At 45.8% G+C, this 21,203-nt stretch overlaps 1 protein-coding gene across 3 annotated transcripts in view; it reads left to right on the top strand.

Moving 5' to 3' along the window:
- AATF (apoptosis antagonizing transcription factor) overlaps nucleotides 1–21,203 on the top strand; it is a 57,996-nt gene that overhangs the window by 33,487 nt on the left and 3,306 nt on the right. For 2 of the 3 annotated variants that reach the window (XR_012676546.1, XM_075168368.1), the window contains exons 9-11: nucleotides 551–618; nucleotides 2,642–2,722; nucleotides 6,017–6,088. Coding sequence is in view for 2 of the 3 variants with exons in the window: in XM_075168368.1 (XP_075024469.1) it covers nucleotides 551–618; nucleotides 2,642–2,722; nucleotides 6,017–6,088 (221 nt within the window). In the remaining variant the exon portion in view is untranslated. The remainder of the gene's footprint in view (nucleotides 1–550; nucleotides 619–2,641; nucleotides 2,723–6,016; nucleotides 6,089–21,203) is intronic. The other variant, XM_075168369.1, reaches the window with a different exon arrangement.

Genomic DNA, 21,203 nt, shown 5'->3' with positions numbered 1-21,203 from the left:
TGAAGATCATCAGTTTGCCTTGCCCGTGTGGGGCTCCTTGTGCTTGGACCATGGTGCTGCCAAGTTGTGCCCCTCTGCCTCTGCATAACCTTTTAGATTCTCTTCAGATGAATGACGTGATGCTGCGTCACCTAAATAAACCGCGTTGTGTTGAAGGTAAAGTTATATTACTCCTAGATCCATCTGAAATTAACTTATATACAGAAGCTCTTTGTAGTGGCCTTCAGTGTTATGCCCCAGTCACATATTCTGTGGGGACCTTTTTGGAAGAGGGGGGTGATCTACAGTTACTTACACTTTTAGCATAGGGTTCTGCTTCCTTGCCTGAACCTTTTCAGAGACATCAGCTTTTTCCTTGGAAAACTCTTTTGTGCAGAGGAAATGTTAAAAAGCCTTGGTTCTTGGCTTGGGGTTTTCTGGGGAGTTTCAAGAAATGAGGCCCTTGGCAACTTGGCAGCTAATTTCTTAAGTCTTCTGAGAAACCTGTGAGCCTGTTTGCATTAACATGTCTTTACTGTGCTTTTAAATGGGATTGTTGTCTTTCTTCTAGCTCCTTCGAGAACTTATAGAACGTAAAACCACTTCATTGGACCCCAATGACCAGGTGGCAATGGGCAGGTAAGTAGGAAGTTGTCTGGTACATCACTAGCTTCACCCCAGCACTGCATTCCAGTCCAGAAGTGCAAAACTACTTGTGGGCTTCCACTCCAGTTCATTGTAGAGGGCAAAATTTTGACTGGCTCTGGAGAAAGCATCTGGGTATAAGAAATCGCGTAACAAATTATTAAAACAGTATGACATTAGTCAGGAAAGTCATCTTGTGTAACATATTCCTTAGTTATGGATCACACTGTCTGACTCCGAGTTTGCCAGCCTTTGAGCTGTGCCCTGGTTTGTCTGTGAGCCCCTGAAGATACTTTCCAGTTGTAAAAGGCTTGTTCCAGACTTCGGATATTTCTGTCTCTCAGTGGTTCAGGCAGCACAAAGGGAATCCATAGAGGGGTGTCCTAAGCGACCCTAGCAAGGGGGAGCTAGACAAAGTGACTGCCCGCTGCTGGCGTTTGGCCTTTTCTCATTATGAGCTCTGATTTGTCATTGTTTTAGAGGAGCAAACCTTCGGTCGTGATATCAGTTAAAGCAATTCCTGTGTATGCTCTCTCTCTGCTGTAAGAAAAGATACTATACGATTAAAACAGTATCAGGGAATGTTTCCTGCATGCAGAAGTAAAATATAATTCCATGCAGGGAAGCTCTTATTTCTCTGTTTAATTCTATAGTTAGAAAATAAAGAATCTTCCAAATACCACTTAATGAACAGCGTACATTTAAATAGCCCTGGGCTATAATTTAGGAAAGTGTAAAAGGAGAGGAAGGCTGAAAATGCTGGAGTAGGGCTCTCCACTGAAAAAGTGTATGAGGAGGGGGAGAAAATGCATTAGGAAATTTTGTGATGGTGAAATAACTTTTATCCTTGTAAAATATTACCCAAATTTTAGTGCAACGTGTCAAATTTATTTTGTGTATGTCTGGAATATTATGGAAAGCTATTCACTATAATTTAACATGATATAGACAAAATTACATTTAAGTGGTGATTACATTGTACATTTATCTGACTTTACAATAAAATAGATTACAGTAATTAAGATTATATTAAGATTGCAGTAATTGGATTTTGCTAGATTTTTTTCCCTGATGTCGAGTTTTCATTGTATAAATCAGGTAAGATGACGCTCGTTTTTGTAAAAAAATATTTATAACTAGCAGAAGTTCTCCCCTGCTGAAAACTTCTTTGACTTGATAAAGTTCTGTTTGAGGAGTTGAACTCTCCCTTCAAAATACAGTCAGGGATCAGACAGCACTTTCTGAAAGTGTTTATTGCTTTTCTTTCTTTTTTAGTTTTGTGTTGTAACAGTTGGAGCATTCTATAGGACTTCTTGCTAGATTTGCCAGGTTTAAGTCAGAGATGGTGAGGAGAAACACTTGCTTATAATTTTCCATGTACTTTACAAAACTGAGGGAGAAAATAAATTCAGAGCATCTATTGCATCATGGTAATTCTGTTCATGAAGTTAGCATAACCTATCTCACTTAAAGAATCGGTTTAGGATGTGGCAGACTGTCTATTCTGTTACGGGTTTTCAGGATGCAAAACAGCAGTCATTCTAGTAATCAAGGCTGAAACAAAAAAGCAGTACCTGTAAAGACTTTTTTTTACAGATTTTAGCATTTATATTTTGTAAAGATTTTATTTTTAATTCTAAAGATTCTTAAAAATATTCAGTAGTCAAGAAAGAATGAAAAATGGAGCCAAACTTGTGGCCTCCATGGGTTTCCCTGCAGGTGGAATATTCCCACTGAGTAGCGATTGTCTCATTGGGATCAGCAGGTCTGGTCTGCGTGTCCCACTGTGGCTGGAGTCAGGAGAAATGCTTATTGTTTAAATGCCATGTCCATGGAGTGAAGCAGTACCACGGGCACTTGAAGTTTCACACTTGTTCTCCTGAGGTTCTGATCTCCTTCACTTGTGTAAATGCAATAGGTAGAAGGGCTGGGAAGGGCCTCAGACCCCAGTGCACCTAATGCTCATTTTGCTAAAATGGCTCTAAAAGTTGTGTAACTGTTGTTTTGCATTCCTCAGGCAATGGCTGGCCATCCAGAAGTTACGCAGCAAAATAAAGAAGAAAGTGGACAGAAAAGCCAGTAAAGGAAGGAGAATCCGGTGAGTGACAGCTTCTGCAAGAAGTTCTGATTTTGCCAAATAAAGTCTGACTGCCCTAGGTTGGCTCTGGAGTGCATTGGTAGGCTTATTTATGCCTTTTAGGGCAAGATGTCTTGCTCTGGGGCATCCGCTGGTGAATCTTAATGTTCTTTGAGCCTAGAATAAGGGCTTGGTTGGATGCAGCCTGTGAGCATTGCCCAGATCAGTCCTGGCAAGAGTGTTCATTGGTCTCAGAAAACACTGGAGAGAGGTGTTCAAATGTCCATAAGTGATTTGGGGCCGTAATTTCCAGTAAAAGCCAATAAACACCTCTTGTGCAATATATATTTAGCTGACTGAAACGTGGATAGCAGCTCTAGGGGAAGATGTGCAGAAATGCCTCAGTGAGGTAGCTGCCTATTTCCCACTGACTGTCAATTGGAATTTGGTATCTAATCTCTCTTTATTTTTGTAAGTCCCATCGCAGCTTTCTTTAGCTTCAGAGCATTTCACATCCTGACTCCTGGATCACTAATTTGGGTTAGTCTCTCCCGTTGTGTTTCCAGTGGAAGACTCTTCCACACAGGAGGGTGGAAAGGGAAGCTGTCTGGAGAGGATAGGGTTTTTTCCCCTTTGCAAAGCAGATATATTAGTCTCCCTGAGTTTAGCGTGACTGCATGATTTGTAGTGGAGGAGGTGTTTGTGGCAGGGAGGCATGCTGAAAAGCTGCACCGCTTCCTGAAAAATCCGCAACATTAACCATCCTTTTGTGAGTAAACTATAAATCGTGACTTTAGATGGCATCTGATAGAAAGTCAGTGGAGTCAGTCTGGGTCAGGCCTGGCATAGCAATTTTTAAGATAGATGTCATAAGATAATTTATTAAAAGAGGGAAGAGCTACTTTGTTGGCCTGAAAAGCCTATAATTATTGACTATCAATATTCTTTTCTGTCAGCATCACACATAATTGGATATATTCATGATTCAGTCAAAACTACTGACAACATCACACAACTGAGTCAGACTCGTAAACCTCCAGGAATAATGGGGAAGTCTCTCATTGTGTGCAATCTGTGCGCTTCAGCATTCCTGAGAGATCAGCTATCTCGCCAAGTCAATTGCCTCTTAGATCTTAGGTGCCTTTTTTTTCTTCTTTAAATAAAAGTTGCACTGACCCTGCAGGGAAAATATCAATAAAAGAAGAAAGTGTCATTGTCTATGTTCAGGATTAACATGCAGTTAAGCTCCAGCATCTTTTCAGAATAGTCCGGTAGAGCCCAAATGGGTGTTTTTAAATCGTTGGTTCTTCCGCTGAGAGACTCAGTGTCACCCCAAGCAGATCATTTATCCTCTGTTCTTCTTTTTCCTTCTGTAAAATTGGGGCAGCAGTGCTTAGATTTGTTTTCGTGAAGGACTTTGAGATCCTGGAAAGCAAACTATCACATACTAAGTTTCATCTGTCTCCATAATTCTTCCTTTTTAGCGATCCTTTTGCAAACCTTCAATGTTACAGCATGTTTGGATGAAATGTGCTAGTTTATTGTAAGGTCTGAGGATCTTCAAGTGCTTTCAAAAGCAGTCGATCTTGGACTTGATATGAGTACCTGTCCACTTCATAGACAGGGAAATTGGGGCACTGAGAGGGGAAGTGAGCTCATCCTAAAACTCCACAGTCAAGCTTAAGAAACCTGGTGCCTAGATCTCTGCTATCCCTCGCTAGGACATGCCTTTTCTTGAGGTAGATATGGAGGAGTGATGGGTGCACATCTGTTTTTCATGTCAGTGATTTCTGGTCCTGTGCTGCATGAGATGTCTTTCTGTGAATGAAATTAAATATTTTATATCTGTTAGACTGGGATTTTTAAAGTCCTGATTTAAAAATGTGACAGTAATTAGTTCTGAACAAACAACTCATGTCGGAGAATTTACCAGAGTTGCTAAGTCTCCTTGCCACTACGCAGACTGTCCCTCTATAAACTTTGGTTTGTATGAATCCATCAGTTGTTAATGTCTCGTAAGCGAACTGTTTCGTAGTCCAGCCTGTTGGCCTGTTGTTTGTTGCAGTAGTAGCCCTGCACAGCTCTGTCTCTTCCTTGACCCGATCATTACGGCGTTAGACCAGGGCAGTTGCTTCCATTACGAGCGACAAAGACTTGATTGTGCAGAGAAGCCCTTGTGTAAGGGTGAGTGTGTGCTGTGCCTGAAGAGCCATTCTGAAACAGTCTTGTGAGCTAAAAATCCCCTCGAGGGAATGTTCCTGCATAAGCAAACAAAAGGGAGTGCAGAGGTGACAGAGTGGAAAGGTGATTCTGGGCAAATGCTTGTGAATCCTTTTGCCTGCTATTTGTCAAGCTCTAAAAATAGCAGCAGCTTGGATAAAACATTTCAGACTTGGGTAGGCAGCATGGTAGTGTACACCAAAAGCCATTGGTTTGGAATCCCCTGCCCTTAGACGCGGGGGTTTAAAGCCACCTTTTCATTCAGAGTTTTTCAGTACTCTGTTAACAATTTTGTATGTCAGGTCCTTGAATATAAGTCATGAGAAGCTACTGCAAGTTCCTAGCCCAGTGTGGAAAGTGGGAAGGGGATCCCATATCTGGAGGTGCAGTACAGCTTACAGAAATATTTTGGTGGATCAGAAGCTGAGACAGATGCAGCACTGTATCACCTTGGACATGCCCCATCTCTTCTTTGCACAGGTCTTTTTCCTGTCTCCTTCTTTGCCTGTTTTTACATGCTCCATTTCTAAGTTATTCAGGGTAAGACTTTCCAACTAGGGGTGTGGCTAGCAGAGTGGCATTTTGATATCCTTTAGGGCCCTAGATACCACAGAGCAAGGAAAAAGTGATAGCAGATGGATACTTGAGAAGGTCTGATGCTCTGACGCTTCTGCTGCCTGCAGTGGGCTCTTTGGGCACAAATTCCAGAAGGTGATTAAGACACCGGCTGAATGGGAGGCTGAAAATGAGTTCTTGTTTCTCTGTCTCTGACTTTTCTGAGTTGTCTGTCTGGGAGTCTGATTAGGTACTCACACACAATTAATGGATGCTGTACGTCCTCTTTCTAGCTGTGATAAAAAAGGATTTGTTTGCTATTCAGTTCATTGTATCATCTGATTATTCTTGTGTCCATGTTACAAGAAAGGAGGAGAAGGGAAGGGAGGGGGAATTGCCAGCTACGGCTAGTGACTTCTTGGGCATCAGCCGCCAGGAAAGCCGGTGTTTTGCATTTCAGGGGCTGCTATTCAAGCAGCAACATTTCCTTTTCATTAATAGTTACTAATGTGCTGCCTGCTTATTTCCTGCACTATTCAGGTATCATGTCCATAGCAAGCTGGTGAGCTTCATGGCACCTATTGACCACTGTACAATGAATGATGATGCCAGGTGAGTAATAGATTAATTATGTTTCTCAAATGGCTTCATGACAGCATGATATTGACCTGTTCTTCAGTCTGTCGTCCCCTCCATTTCTTCTTATCAGTTAACCATTTGTCACTGGCATCATCGCCTGGATGTCTTGGTCACATCTGTCCAGGCAGTCTGGCTGAGCTTTCACTCTGTAATTACTGTGACGCCAAACAAGAAATTTTCATAAATCTCAGTACCTACATTTTGGTTCCTGCTTTAAAACTCCTCTGATTTTGAAATCTTCTAGTTTTATGGAATTATTTTGGAAATAGACAACTAAGTTATCTGGTGTCTTCAGGTATAATCGAAACTTACAAAGAACTTGTCTTTTAACAGAAATGGCAACTGTTTTAAATTCTGTGTAGTATGCATTTTCTTAAATCAGTTAATAACTGGAATAGTTCAGTCAAGATTCACTCAAGGCCTAAATGTTGCTTGTGTTTATGTCTATTTAAAGAGTGAAGAATTTCATTGGAAGACTATAATGTTTTATTGTACTAATTAGTAAAGAAAATATCAATGAAGTTTTGTGCATACTTACTAGATAGTTTTTCTACACATACACCCATGTTTCTTAGTATTACATTTTTAAACTAAATCTCGAAATGCTGAGCTTTTTGTGGGAAGGAGGTGGAATAATTTTTCCAGTGAATGGATGTAGAAGGCTTGAGAAACATCTTTCCCCTGGGTTGTGGAACGTGTTTGTGCTTTGTGAGAGAGGGATGTCATTTGTCTGTTTGCGAAATGGAAACCAAATACCTGCTGTTCTTATACTGTTGCCTGTTGGGGTATTGCACAGACTTCTGGATGAGAGCTCTCCAGTAAGCTGGCACTAAGATGTTTTGTATCCATAATAAGACCTAGGCTGTTTCATCATGCATCTTTCTCATAGTTTCTTTACTCTGTGAGGAAACTGCTCTGATTTCTGAATATTGTCTGGATCCTCTCGCCACAAAAATAAGTGTGTTGGATGTGTAGGGTGAAAGCTATGCCTCCGGCCATATGAGGTGGTCAGTTCTTCCACCCCCTTACCTGGATCATAGGAAGAGAGGGACACAAGTGGCTTTGGCACTGTGAGGTTAGACATACACACTTTTGCCTATTTAGCAAATCATCAAGTGCATTTTTGTTTCTGCAGTGCAGGGCCTGAGCTAGCAGCTATCTGTGCCTCCCAGCTGGCAAGGACCTCCTTACCTGTATGGAATTGGGGTCTTTGCTGTTTTGGATAGCCCCAAATAAAACATGGGCAGGATAGACATACATGCCTAGCAGAGTCGTACCGTCCTGTAGAAATTGTTCTGGGATGTGCTCCTCATTCCCCACATCTTTTTGTCTGAGGGTAATTAGCAGGTGGCATATGTGTGTTTAGGAAGAACCAGTTCATACCATATGCATTAATAATACCCATGACTCCAGTATTTATCTTAGCATTATGTCCAGTTGACTGGTTATTAGTTATGCCTTGAGAATTTCGAATGAGGTTAGGGTGTCTGTCATTTTTTGCATATATTACGTACTGCACTGTCCTACAGGTTAGGCAGGCATACAGACTCCTGTTCTGTCCCCAGAATGAAGGCAAGCTCAGCGGGCATGGGGTGCGTGTGAGGGGGAGGGAGGTGAGAAAAAATAGTAAGACTGATCCTAATAATATAGGAGTTATACTGTGTTTGCTGTCCCCAGAGGTGACATTGCCTCCTCCTTCGCAGTCCACCGCCCTCACTTGTGTTCCAAAAGTTGCATGGAAAATGCATTCTGTAAGCCAAAATCCTCCAGCAAGTCAATGCGAACGTGAAGCGCATCGAAACAGCTGGGACAGTGGAGTCGTTCTGCACAATAGCCTTCTTGGGCCTCAGCTACACTTCGTCTGGCTGCCATCTTCATAACCCTTATTCCCCTCGCTTCTCGGGAGGCACCTTGAGTCCGCCACGAACTGCACGGGGTCTGGCTGACCCTCGGAAGCTATTACAGCTAATAGGATGCTATCTACGTTATGCTGTGTCGACATAGTTATCATTGTGGAAGGGACAGAGTGTTTGACATTTGGTTTACTGAAAATGTCTCCTGGGGGTTTTCTCCACATTGAGCGGGCTATTACCTCGCTTGCATGTTTTACTGATTCTGTGGTGGCAGCAGTGCGGCAGCAGCTGCTGCTGCTTATTGTCTGACTGCGGGAACTTATTTCTTACATTAAGTTTATTAGTCACTTTGGAGGCCCGCCATACTTTCTGTTAATGGCACTTTAGTCGCTTATCTCCTGATGTTGGTTTAGCCGTCTAGAGTGAGACTGTCCGTTGATGTGTTCGCGCACCAGCAAGCGTGCCTGAGGGTCGTATCCCGTGGGCAGCTGTATCCCGTTCTGCCAAGATCAGGCTTTCAAGCAAACCCTCGACATGGATGGGGCAATGCCGCAATCAGGCTGGGCAGGTTCTGTTCCTAGTTCTGCCGGTGGCTTCGTGGATGACCTTGAACAGGTCGCCCTGTGTTCTATGACTCTGATTCCCCTTCTGAGCAGCGGAGGTCTGCTTTTGAGAAATGCCTGTAAAAACCAGTGGTTTAGTAATAGTAGCAGTATTTCATTTTTTAACATGCATAGGAAAGCTTTTGTTTCAGACAAGAGACAGATACACAAATAGAAGCCTAAGCTTTCCTCACTGTTTGCCAAAATGCCTGCTGGTTACCTGTAACACAAAGAATGTGCCTTACCTTTGCCTATTGCAGGCATTAGAGCCTTCCTTAAGCAGTTTCTCTGCAGTTTCCTCCCCGCGGGATGTGCTTTGGCATTGTTTAGTCCTAATGCTGAGCTTAAATTTCCATCTGCTGTAATTTAGGCCCATTATTTCTTGTCCTGTTCAATGTGGGCTTTAAGAACAGATTCTTGTTTCCTCTTTGCAGCAGCCCTTCCACATTTGGGTGGGCATTCTTGCTTTGCACACTGAAAACCAGGGCATTATTTAGCTTAGCTTCCTTCCTTTCCTCCCTAGTTTACGCCGTTTATGTTTGCATCCAGACATAAAACATATTCAAAATACTGGAGTGGCCAATGTCTGAAAATTAGGCCTCTATAGGTGTTTTGGTTTGATTCTCCCAAAATGAAGATACCTGCTGCTGCTATCAGTCATTTTTTTTGAAAATCATAGCCACTCTCTAGGGGTCACTTCACATCTCTGTTTAAAATGCCCTGCACTTGCCATGGGCCATGATGCCTCTCTAGCAGCACGCAGCCATACCGGACAAGGCAAGAAGAACTCAACATCTGCTTCAAACTGCAGGTGAATTAAAAAGAAAGGACCAGGCCTGTACGCATGAGAGGGAAGCAGTAATGATAACAGCTTTCCTTTGTGACAGAAGAAGGTAATTTTATTGTTTGCAAGTGTGAATTACTAGATTGAAAATGCAAGTATACACTTCACAGTGATGTGATCGTGCTCTGAGCCATTTTTTTTTCTGGTCAGGCACTTAAAAGGCATGACCCCAAAATAAATACACATCTGAACAATGGGGCGTTCTGTGTTGTAGTGTGAGAAATTTTAAAGTGTCAGTGAGCTGTATATAAAAAAGGGTTGTAGAAACAGAGCTGGCAGAACATTCTCCTTAAGTTCTACCAGTGGCTACAGTGGCAGGTAGATACCTGGAAAATGCCAGTAAATAAATATGTATGTGCAGATGTGGATGGGCAGAATCTTGGGGGGATGGTGTAGAGTCTGGGGGGTGTGAGTGGTGGTGTGGTTCTGGTTCTTCTTCGGCTGTGCCGAGTCCTCGCTCCCCGTGATGAACTGCACAAGCCCTTTCTCATTGGGGCAAAAGCGGAGGGGAGTTGCCTGTGACTGTTTTCTTGCTTTGCTTGCTGTAAGTGCTTTTGAAGGCACGAGCCTGTGTAGCACTGTACTACCTTGCTATTTTCTGTCTATTTAAATAGCTAATGCAGCCTAGGAATACATTTGGGGCCTGATTCTCCTGTACATTTAAGCCATTTTACACTACTCTGGCTGTGCAGAGAGACCTTAAAATACTGCAAGGAACTGCTAGCACTCACCTGAAGGTCCCTGTGTGGTGTTGTCATGGCTGTGGGACACCCGGGACTTCTGGGGATCTGGCACGTCAAGTTTATCACTTGCCAGTGCCGCTAGCTGGGGAAACAAACAGCAAACGCATGTGAGAAGAAGCAGCCTGAGCGCTGCATGGAGAAGGGGATGAACGGTCACTCCAGAATTGTTTTACAGCCTGAATTTGAGAAAAGAAACGTACAAGTATAATAACTGCCTTTGTCAACATCACTGTCACGTTCTTTCTTATTCTTGCTGCTGCTTGGAATAATAGCATTCGTGCAGGCAATTAATCTTCCACTTGCCAGTTTTTCATGCACCCTACGCATGGGCATGGCTGTTTAACCTTGTGCTCACATATATTATGTTGTAACGTGTGGGACACTGGTGGCCTCGAGCCCTCCTCTGTTTTAACCCCTCTTTGGTAGTATTTTAAAACATACACTGGAAAGTGATTTTTATGGTTATCTTGGGGTATATGTTTATAGACTTAAATACATTTATGGTACTCTTGGGCCAAGGTTTTTCTAATCGGTCCAAGGTCATTGCTATGTAAATGGGCCTGCCCTAAAACAAGGAACCTGAGGGCAAAAACTTGAATGTAAGCGCGCTGTGGTGGTTGCCCAGAGCAAAGCGTCTGTCTCAGGCAGGAATTACCCAGGATTAGAACAGGGTTGATCTCTCTCTGGTTGTGATTTCACCTGGCTTTGAGGGTGGCATCATGTGGGTGCCGCTTCTTGGACTTCCCTTGACATACGCTTTTCCCATCTTCGTGACCTAGGGTACTTCACTGATCCCATTGCTCCAGTATCTAGCGTAGCGTAATGTTTAATATAATCACCCTTCAGTACCACCATGTGCAGCAGAGCTGGGAAGATGCCAGTCTTCTCTGTTTTACACTTTGGGAAAGGAGGCACAGAGAAACGATAGCCCATATCTCCACAGGCATTTGGGTCTAGAAATCCATGGGTCAGGAGCCTCAGTGACTTGCCAAAGGTGACACAGCAGGTCTGGGTCAGAGCCGTAGTTGAACCCAGATCTTCGATGCAATCGCCTTCAGCTGGCCTAGCTCTGAACAGTCTCACGTTTTAGGAGATCAGACATCTATGCACTCACAGAAAGCTCCTGTGCTAGGCAAATTTATTTCGTTATGGGCAAACTGAGGCTAGAGATTCCTGCTGAAGGTCTGCAGGTCCATAGACAAGTGAGCACATTTTCAGTACGTGCAGAGTTGCCGTATCTGCAGGAGTGGATCCTATAAACAGCCTAGTTGTGTCAAGGTCAGGTAAAGTCTGTGTTCCTGGGAAGAAGATCTGTGTGTGGATTTTGGTTTTGTTATATCTCTCTGTCAGCTTTGATATATAGATCTTCAGATCTCTGCACTGTACGTGTGTGTGTGGAACAGAGACTAAACACAGACACTTTAAAAAAAGGTATAATATCAAATTACTGCTAAGTTTGATGAACATCATTATTTCACCTCTGGAGGACGGTAACTTGCAGGAGGGACGTCCTTTAAGGACACAGATGTTTGGTCCAAACACCTTTATCTCCCAAGACGACTCAGGTTATTCTGACAGGTAAAACAAGATTGTGCAAATATGCAACAGTGATCTAATCAGCTGGAACAACAGCAATATTTTAACTGGCGCTACCTTTTAACAGCATCATTAAGGGCTCTCATTACTCTTTTATTAGAGGCTCACTCTATTTCTTATCAGATTACAGAATGAACATAACTCATGGCACTGATTTGATCTCTTGTTAAAGAGGATTACAGCTTTGCATTAACTTGGATTGACACGGTTTATAATTTGCTGTTGATACACATGCTGGCGGTGTCACATGTTTGACCCCCTCCCCACAGCACCGCTGAGGAAAAGGACACCCATACATCATCATTAAAGATGGCACCCAGTGCAGAAATGGGAGGCAAAAGGAGGCTTTTCTGCAGTAAAGTCAGGCAGGACAAAAGAGACGTGTTCTCAAGTGCAAGCTGGAATTCTAAATGGGGATTTCTAACTGGGTGAACGCGGGGGAGAATATATCGGCTTTTAGATAGGTTGCTTTTTACCTCGGCAAATGGTTCTTCATTACGGAGGAGGACTTTGCATCCGGTATGAGCCAAATTAGAGGGAAGAAGATGGCTGTAATGGAACTGTGTCAAACCATGCAGTTCCGCCCGCAACGTGAGGCACAGAAACCTTTCCAGGAGCTGGGGAAATTTCCCCTGCTCTTCTCAGACCTCTCAACATTGTGATTGTCACCAGTTAGTGAACTGGTCCCTGCCTTTGGACAGTATTGATCATACGCCACCAGCTGATGGTGTTAGTTTAGCCAGATAACCTATTTGCCTGTGGTGGAAGTTACCTTATTGTCATGCCCCTGGGTTGTAGGAACCCCAGGCAACTGGTGCTCCAAGCTAGGGATGCACGTCCCTGTTGTGGCTGCCTGCTTCCAGCTCCTGTGTACTGCCCATGCGTTGTAGGGCTGATCACAGTGTATTTCCTCTGCTTTTTCTTTTTTAGTATGTGGTCAAGGGCTGGCCAGGGATTTCCAGCGCACCATACCTAGCATTACTATATAGATACCTGTATGTATATACATACGTATACAAACAGTCTCTCCATACCTGTGGTGGTACGTTTTGTGTTTGGCTTTGGAAGTGCAGACTCGCAAGGCAGCAGAACTGGGCTCAGGGCAGGAATCACTGCCTGAAATCCCATGGCCAAGTGCAAGAAATTAAGCCCATGACTCCAGCAGTCCCACTGGCCTCAGGTCATGCTTGGTAGAAGAGCATCCAGCCCGCTCTTGTTCTTGCATGAGCAGACCAGTGCCTGCTGGGAAGCTGAATTAAGACGCAGATGATCCAGCTGCAGTGAGGTTCGGATTAGGGCATTTCCCTTGGATTCAGCCAGGACGTTGTGTGTTTTCCCGATCAGCATTCTCACTCTTGGAAGGCTTTAGAGTCGTAGAATCATAGAATCGTTTAGGTTGGAAAAGACCTTTAAGATCATCAAGTCCAACCATAAACGTAACACTGCCAAGTCCACAGCTAAACCACATCCCTAAGCGCCACGTCTACACGTGTTTAAAATCCCTCCAGGGATGGTGACTCCCTGGGCAGCCTGTTCCAATGCTTGACAACCCTTTTGGTGAAGAAATTGTTCCTAATATCCAGTCTAAACCTCCCTTGGTGCAACTTGAGGCCGTTTCCTCTCGTCCCATCGCTGTCACTTGGGAGAAGAGACCAACCCCCACCTCGCTACAACCTCCTGTCAGGTAGTTGTAGAGCGCGATGAGGTCTCCCCTCAGCCTCCTCTTCTCCAGGCTGAACACCCCCAGTTCCCTCAGCCGCTCCCCATCAGACTTGTGCTCCAGGCCCTTCACCAGCTTCGTTGCCCTCCTCTGGACACGCTCCAGCACCTCCATGTCCTTCTTGTGGTGAGGGGCCCAAAACTGAACACAGGATTCGAGGTGCGGCCTCTCCAGTGCCCAGTACAGGGGCACCTCCCTGCTCCTGCTGGCCGCACCAGTTCTGGTACAGCCCAGGATGCCGTTGGCCTCCCTTATCTAGGGAGGAGTTTTACTGAGAACAATGGAGACTTAAAGAGGAGTAAGTATTTGGCTTAATGAAGTTGCATTGTTTTTCATTTTTGTATTTCGATAGCATATCGGGCTGCAGTTACACTAAGGTGCATCTGACATAAGCAAAAATGACATCGTGTTTTCTCCAATATACTTTTTCGTTGCGGATGGTAAACATCCAAAACTAAAACAAGACAAATGTCACAGTGAGTCTTGCTGCAAGCAGAGGCGGGTACATAGTAGGAAATCCTGGTATTAAAAGATTAATTTACTTATATGACTTAAGAGTTTAATATTAAAAAAAATATTTTAAAAAGTTGGTGAGATACCAGCCTTTAACTTAGCTCACTTTGTACTTTGGGTATTAAAACACCATGAGACTAGATTAATGGAGGAATTTGGGCTCTGCGATTGTCAATCCGGTAAGTTCACTACAACAGAAGTCCCTGAAAGGAGGCAAAGCCCTTCTTTCCGGAAGAACTGTGCTGCACAGCACAAACCTCGGGTGACTGTGTTGGCGTGAGAAAAATTATTCTAAGTTTATATAGACACAGCCTGGAAGAAAGGTTGTGCTGCTTTGTATTGGCTTTGTTTTGGGAAACAAAGGGAGTAGCGCTAACGTGCGGGGCAGTCTCTCAGAGCGTGCGGTGCTCTGACATTTTGGAGAAAACTGGTGTTTCTGGCAGGAGGCTGTGGGTGGGAGGGCGAGCTGCCTGCCTGGGCTCTGTGGCTTCTGGAGGAGCCCCCTGCTATGGCAGGGACCCTCTCGGGTCCCTCGGGGGAGAGGCAGGGACCCTCCTGGGGAGGTGATGTGTACCCTGCACACCCTGAGCTGGCTTGTTCGGGAGCCCGGTGCGCAGTGGCGGGGAGACCTGAGCTGCACTGGGAACCGAGAAGAAAGCACATGTTGTGCTGCGACACTAAACCTCTTGGTCCCGGGGCACTGTGGGTTCGGTATCATTCTGCCCTTTGTGTATCGTTTTGTTTGGTGGATTTTATCCCCCTAACCTTTGACTTAGCCTTAGAAGTCAGCTCATGTAGATGCAGTTAAGTATCCCATATCGCTTTTAACCGTAGTTGTTAGAAGGGTTGGTATTTGAACAAGGAGTTTTTGTATGTTTTGAAGCTGGCAGTAGTGAAGTGGTGTACGTGACCCCGGTTAGTGCCAATGGGCTGAAATCATCGTGTCCCAACATTTGATGTTTGACATCCCTAGTAAGAAGACAGACGCCTCTGTTATGGAAATTTCCTTTTTAAAGGGAAAAAAAATAACCTGTTAAGAGCTGCAAGATGATTTGTCGTCCTTCCTTTGTGAGCCAATTTGTCTTCTCCTGCATCAAATCTGTTATAAAACAGGCAAGCTGTGAAAGAGGGAAATCATCCTAGGAATATGGGATGTTAAGGTACACAAAGAATGGTCCCCTCCGTGCGGCTGTGTGCACGTCTGCGCAGGGCACTTGCACGTGCATTACAGCGGCTGCTCTGCTCAAATACCCATCTGAAAACAGAGACTGAGAAAGCAACATTTTATGAATTTCATGAGGAAATTAAAGCTGCTGGAAAGCATGCCAGCGGAGCAAGCAGGAGGTTTCTGAACCTCCCTGTGTTTTGCTACTTCTCCAGCCACTTGTCCACATCTTTTATGCTTTGTGCTGTAAAAGCTCGTACGAAAATGTGAATGCTATTGGGACCAAAATCAGGATGAGAGAGGTGCCATCTCTGCTGCCATTAATGCTGTCCTGAGCTCAAGGCTGGTCAGTAGGCAATGGCTGTGTGCTGGTGTAAGGGGGAAATGTTCAGAATTGGTGACAGAGATGGGAGGTCTGAACCCCGGGTCTGGCTGAGTTTGGGGGCCAGCACCCTGCGCGGCAGCCCTTCCGTCTCTCTGCTGTCCTCCCGCTCCCCACCCCGTCCCCAGATCCAGCCTCACAAAATGTGCAGAGTCCCTTTGTTTAGGGCAAGAACCAGCTTTCTGAAATATTTATAAATCTTGTGCCTGGTCTCATGAGACAAACTAGAGGTCACATGTCACCTTTCATAATTTAAAGCCGTGGGGCTAAAAGCATTTGCAGAGACTTGAAGGACCCAATCCTGACCTGCCTGAGCAGGAGGGAATTGCGGCAGACCTTTCTGAATCTCCTTCAAGCGCCGGGCACGGTGATGAGAGCCGTCTGGCTGTGTAATTTATAGCCGGAGTCGCGCGCTCCGGTTTTGGGCCGTGACGGGGAAGCGAGTGAGAGAGTGCCATCTCGTGGGCCTGCTTCCCGGCCGGCGACACGCCACCGCACCGCGCCGCACCGCGCCGCACCGCACCGCACCGCGCGCCGGACGCCCAGCAGCGCTCTGCTCTGCGTTTCGGGCCCCTCGCTTTAAAAGACACGGGTATTTTAATTGGGCTTTGGTGATGGCTGCTGTTCGTTTTGCTCCGCGTCATGACCGTAGCATGGGTTTGTCGCTGCGGAAATACCGGAGTGGGGAATGCGTGTCGGAAGGTGTGCGAGTGGGGAGCCAAACCCCACACCCCACATGCCCTACATTTAGGGTAATGCCTTTGACTAGAAATGGAGAATTAAAAGGCTTCAGCTTGTTTTACCTTCCTGGGTACCTGCTCTGCTTGCTGGGCACCTAGTAATCTGAATTTCACACTGGTGGACAAAAGATTCCTTAGGATACAGACAGGAAGTTTCCCAAGAAAATGATCAGCCATCTGTTCCACCGCCAGCTTCAGTTTTTATCAGGAGGCGTGTGTTTTTCATCCTCCCTTTATTCGTGGGTGTTCATGCTGTGTCTTCTGCCAGTTTTTGTGAATTAAAAATTCATTGTTCCCAATGGAGGATGTAAGTAGGAATGGGGTAGGTATAGTTATTTCAGTACTGCTTGGGGCATATTCTAAATTATCTTTTTTTTTTTTTTTTTTTGGCCTGGAAGAAGAGAAGAAGTAAAAGGTACATGGGAAAAGGTAGAGAAATTTGTTGGAGGGTATTTTTACTAACAGAGCACAGCAGTGACTCATGCAGTATTGCTATATTAATAACACTCTGAAAAAAACCCACCAGAAACTGAATTTTCCCCCTTAATATTGTTCTTCTACTAGTTTACAGAACGGTATTTAAAAAAAGAAGTAACATGACTATAATTACACGAAATAGTACAGGATTAGCTGTTCTCCCCTCCCATGTGCAGGTATGTATTTGTCTTCCCCTTTGTATATTTGGTGGAATAGTGCTGCTGCAGATGCGCAAAGTAGATTTCTGGGGAACTGTTAACAGTTTTTATGATTTATATTTTGCTGATTCATATATTTATCAGATGTGCTATTGCTATTAATATTCACCCGGAGCACTTCTGCCCTCTGTGTGTGTTTCCTTGCTCTCTGTTGCAAGGATTTTGCCTATAAAATGCGCGTAGTAGCAAAACCTGGGATTTGGAGGGTGGTAAAGTCCACTGGTCAATTAGCACAACAAAGCTCACTGTCTGAAGTAGCTGTTCCTTTCATTTAATTTTTTTAAAGTGACGTTGTTGACATGAAACCGCCAGTTCGTATGGTGGGGAGCTGGTCGGCGTTTCTGCAGTGCCGTGGCGCGGGGGCTGCACGCGGGGCTGGGGCTGAGCCCGGCCTTGGCACCTCTTCTGCGCGCAGCCGGATCCTTTGTCTGCAAAGCTCACGTCGCAGCGCCGTGGTGGGGGCTCCCTGCAGCCGGCAGCGTTGCTGTGACCGTGCCAGGGCTGCGCGAGTGTTAAGCTGCGAATGGGAAGGCAGTCGAGCTGCTGGTTGGGGGCTTGCGCGGGGGAATGCCCTCCCTGGGGTCCGCAGCAGCGCAGGGCATCCCTTCCTCGCTCTTCCCACAAAACCGGCGTAGCCACAACCGAGTGGCAAATTGCTCCGAAAACAGGATTCTTCTAACGGCGCAGGGGCACAGAGGGCGGAATAGAACGCCTCCCTCGCGTATACCTTTTGTCTCAGGCTGCTGGCGCGTTGAAGGGAAGGGCTGTGCAAACTTTCGAGGTGGCTGTGAGGGCCTGCGGAGCGGCCCTGGAGCTGGGAAGGGGTGGGTGCCGGGGCGCAGCGCTCCCGCTGCATCCAGCGCCTGTGCCGTCCTCTGCCTTTGGAGCCAGCTCAGAGGAAATGCATAAATAATTAAGCCAAGGTACTTACACACACATGTTTTATGGCAAATGGCTGTGTGGTTCGTGATCATTTTTTCCAGAAACAGGTTTTATGATAATACAGTAAAAATATTAAATTAGAAAATGCCTCACTAAGGGTGATAAAACCTTACTACAGTGGAAATAGGTAATTATCCCCTCTACAGCCTAAATGACAGTTTAAAAGAAATAAAAATGTTAGTGCTCATTACTTGCTTTTGTAGGTTGCAATAAAGGGTAAGTTAAATTTTAATTCAAGGAAGACCCCTGTATTGACCTGCTTCTTCCACACTCTCTACCTGAGGTGTAAGTACTGTTAATTACTCGCATAGGTTATTCCTCAGCATATTGCTAAGCCCAGTACCTCTTTGTGCTAAAGTCACCTTTCCTTCATCCGGAGGTAGCAGACTTGCAGGGGTGGGTTGTTTCAACTCAGCGGCTCAAGTCTGATGTTTAATATATGTGGGTGGAGGAGAGAAATTTTATATTTTTTAACCAAAATCCAAATTCATTATGCGTAGCCTTAAGGGGGCTGAAAGTATTAAAATCCACACTTACCCTGGTGAATTGAAACAGAGACAAGGTTAAACCTGGAGGATTGATGAGTTTTACTCTCTGCATGGTTAAATCCTGCTGAGGGGAGATGCTGTAGAAGAAAGGTAGCCTAGATGATGAGAAGAGGGGAAAAAAGGTTGGGTTATTATTTTTTTTTTTTTTTGCAGCGTGAAATATTTGTTCTGGTTTGGGGGTGGTGGGGTTACCTGATTTCCCTCCTTCTCCTGTCACTCTCTGCCAGGGTGTCTACCCATGCGGTGTTATTAGCCAAACAGCTCCACTTGAATTTTTACTTCAGCAGAGGTTGCCAGCGTCGTGCCCGGGAGGATGGGGGCCCTGGGGGTGCTGGGCTCGGCGCTGCAGGGCCTGCCTGCCTGCGGCTGCGGGCGCAACCCCTCCTTGCACCCGTGAAACCTGGGGTGCGAATGCGGAGGCTGTCAGTGCTGGCGACATTTCTCTGCTGGGGAAGACAGACTCTTGCTCGAAGTCTCCCTGGGCCCTGCTTGCTTGAAAAATGACTGTTTATTTTAAATCTGTAGGATTGGAGCAAATTCAGCATTGATCCCTGAACTCTTGTACCCATCAGAAGACTATCAAAAAACAAAAATGAAGACAAAAACCTGAGGAGACTGGTTCTCCACCAGTGGGAAAGGCCAAGGCAGGCTGCAAAGAAACATTACTTTTGGCTTTTGCCTGCTCACCGGGAAAACACAGAAACTCTTGCTGTCTTTGGCTGGCTTCTGTGGGGTTTCCCAGAACGTCGACATTATGTTTAAGCTTCCTTACGTTACTGGGGACTGGGAAAAAACGAATGAATGTATAAGAGGAGAAGGGCATATGTAGAGAAACGGCAGACGGGACCTCCTCTATGCAGTGGAGGTGATGTTTGGGAGCAAGTCCCCTTTGAATTTTGCAAAATGCCTTTGAGGTATGTTTGGCAAGCAGCCAGAGGAGCCAGAAGCTTTGAAGCCTGTTACCTGTGAGTGAGGCTTGTGGACGAAATAAAGGCAGTTTCTGTTGCTCGCTGGCACCAGGGTGTGGAAGAGGAGCAGGAGAAGACCTGCATGCAGTTTGCTGCGAGTGTGTGCAGTGGTCAGGCTGAACGGGGTCCCCTGGGAGTGGATTTGGGCGCCTGGCAGCGCTTACACAGGTTCCAAAAGAGGATTTCTTCAGCCCAGTCTTTTGTGTTGCCCAAGCGACTCAGCAGTCCCAGTGTGGGTTTATGGCCAGGACAAAGAATATCCCCAACGCCGGGCAGTTTACGTCGGAGGAGGGCAGCGGAGCCGTCTGCAGTGGGAGCAGCGGATCCTCCCAAGCAACAGCCGTGTCTGCAGAGCCATGTGACGGATCAGGACTGAGATCTGAAACGGGCTTTAGGTCGGCTGTGCAAAATCTGTGGGAGAGCACACAGAGCGCAGGAAGCGTGCGGAGACCGTGTTGTTCCTTAGCAAACCACAAAGGGTCCGTCCGTGAGAGCTGTGTGTTATTTAACAGCTGAGAATCGAACTTGCCTGGTAGTCCTGTGCCACCCGTGCCCAGCACGGGCATTAAAACAAACAAACTGCAGGAGCTGCACAGACTGGAGGCTTCGAGCCCCGAGCCGGAGCAACAGCAGCATCCCTACGGTGGGAGAGAACATGGAAACAGTCCCGAGCAGAGGAGCCGCGAGAGCCTGCTGGGCGGTTCTTTGCAGAGATGCTTCCTCTGGCACAAGAGCGAGGAGGCTGCAGTCTGTCGCTGCCAGCTTCCAGAGGTCTTGTGTGGCTCCCACTGCTGCACTGCGGGCTGGAAACCAGCAATGTGGGCGCGTTTGGTGGTGTCCTTTAGCTTCCTTAGACTGCTTCCCTCCGTGCAATTAAGTCGCCGTATTTAAAACAAGGCATATACCAGGGAGAGGGGAGAAAGAATGAAATCGGTGGTGTTTCGTTGGAAGCACCCAAGCTGCTCAGCCTCTTCTGACAGGAGCAACCCGCGAGTGTTTGTCAGCTTTGCCCACCTGAGTGTGAAATGATCTTCTGTCAAAACACCAGTTTCAGCATTTCCCTCCCTGCTCCCGCCACGTGAACCCCGCCGCGGACAGGAACCGCTGGGCGCTGCCCAGGGATTTCACCGAGATTGCGGTACAAGTGGAAACGTTTGCTCGGCGTAAGGAGGGGGTCTGAGCCGAGCCAGCAAAGCAAGGCTGGAGGGCCGTGGTTGTCGGAGGACTAAATAGCATCGCTCTGCGTTTTCCTTCCGATCACTTGACGGAGCCTTAAAGTCGCAATGTCCTTGTTGGCGGTAGTGCCGCTTGCCGTCTGATTTCTCAGCTGAAACAGCAAAAGCGAGTTACGTTTATCTGTTAATAGTCAGGAAAGACGGAAAATGTTGTAGGCTTGGGTAAGGCGTTGCTCTCCCTTTTCCTTTTTTTTCTTTCAAGTGCCAAAGTTTTCAGCTTTTCGAGTATCAGTTCTGTTTTCTAGAAGTGTTTTGATTTTGCATTTGTGTTAAACTTGCCAAAACCTGCGTGCACGCCCCTGGTTTAACACAGAAACTCCAGCTGTGGTTTCATAGTCTCGGCTGAGCTTTGCACACAAAACACGGCGTCGACCATTTTGTTAGGTAAGGAGACGCATCCCTCACCACAGACTCATTTTCTGAGGGTAGAGCAGCTGATTGGTTAATTACCTTCTAAATTAAAATTAATTTAAGAGATGTGGCCCTGTGAATTAGAATGGTTTTTGTCTCGGTGGTCCGTGCACGTCTGTCCAGCCTCCTCC

The sequence above is a fragment of the Calonectris borealis genome, chromosome 19, assembly GCF_964195595.1.
Source record: "Calonectris borealis chromosome 19, bCalBor7.hap1.2, whole genome shotgun sequence".
Lineage (NCBI taxonomy): Eukaryota > Metazoa > Chordata > Aves > Procellariiformes > Procellariidae > Calonectris > Calonectris borealis.
The sequence above is the reverse complement of the archived record's forward strand: the minus strand, read 5'-3'. Positions and strand labels throughout refer to the sequence as shown.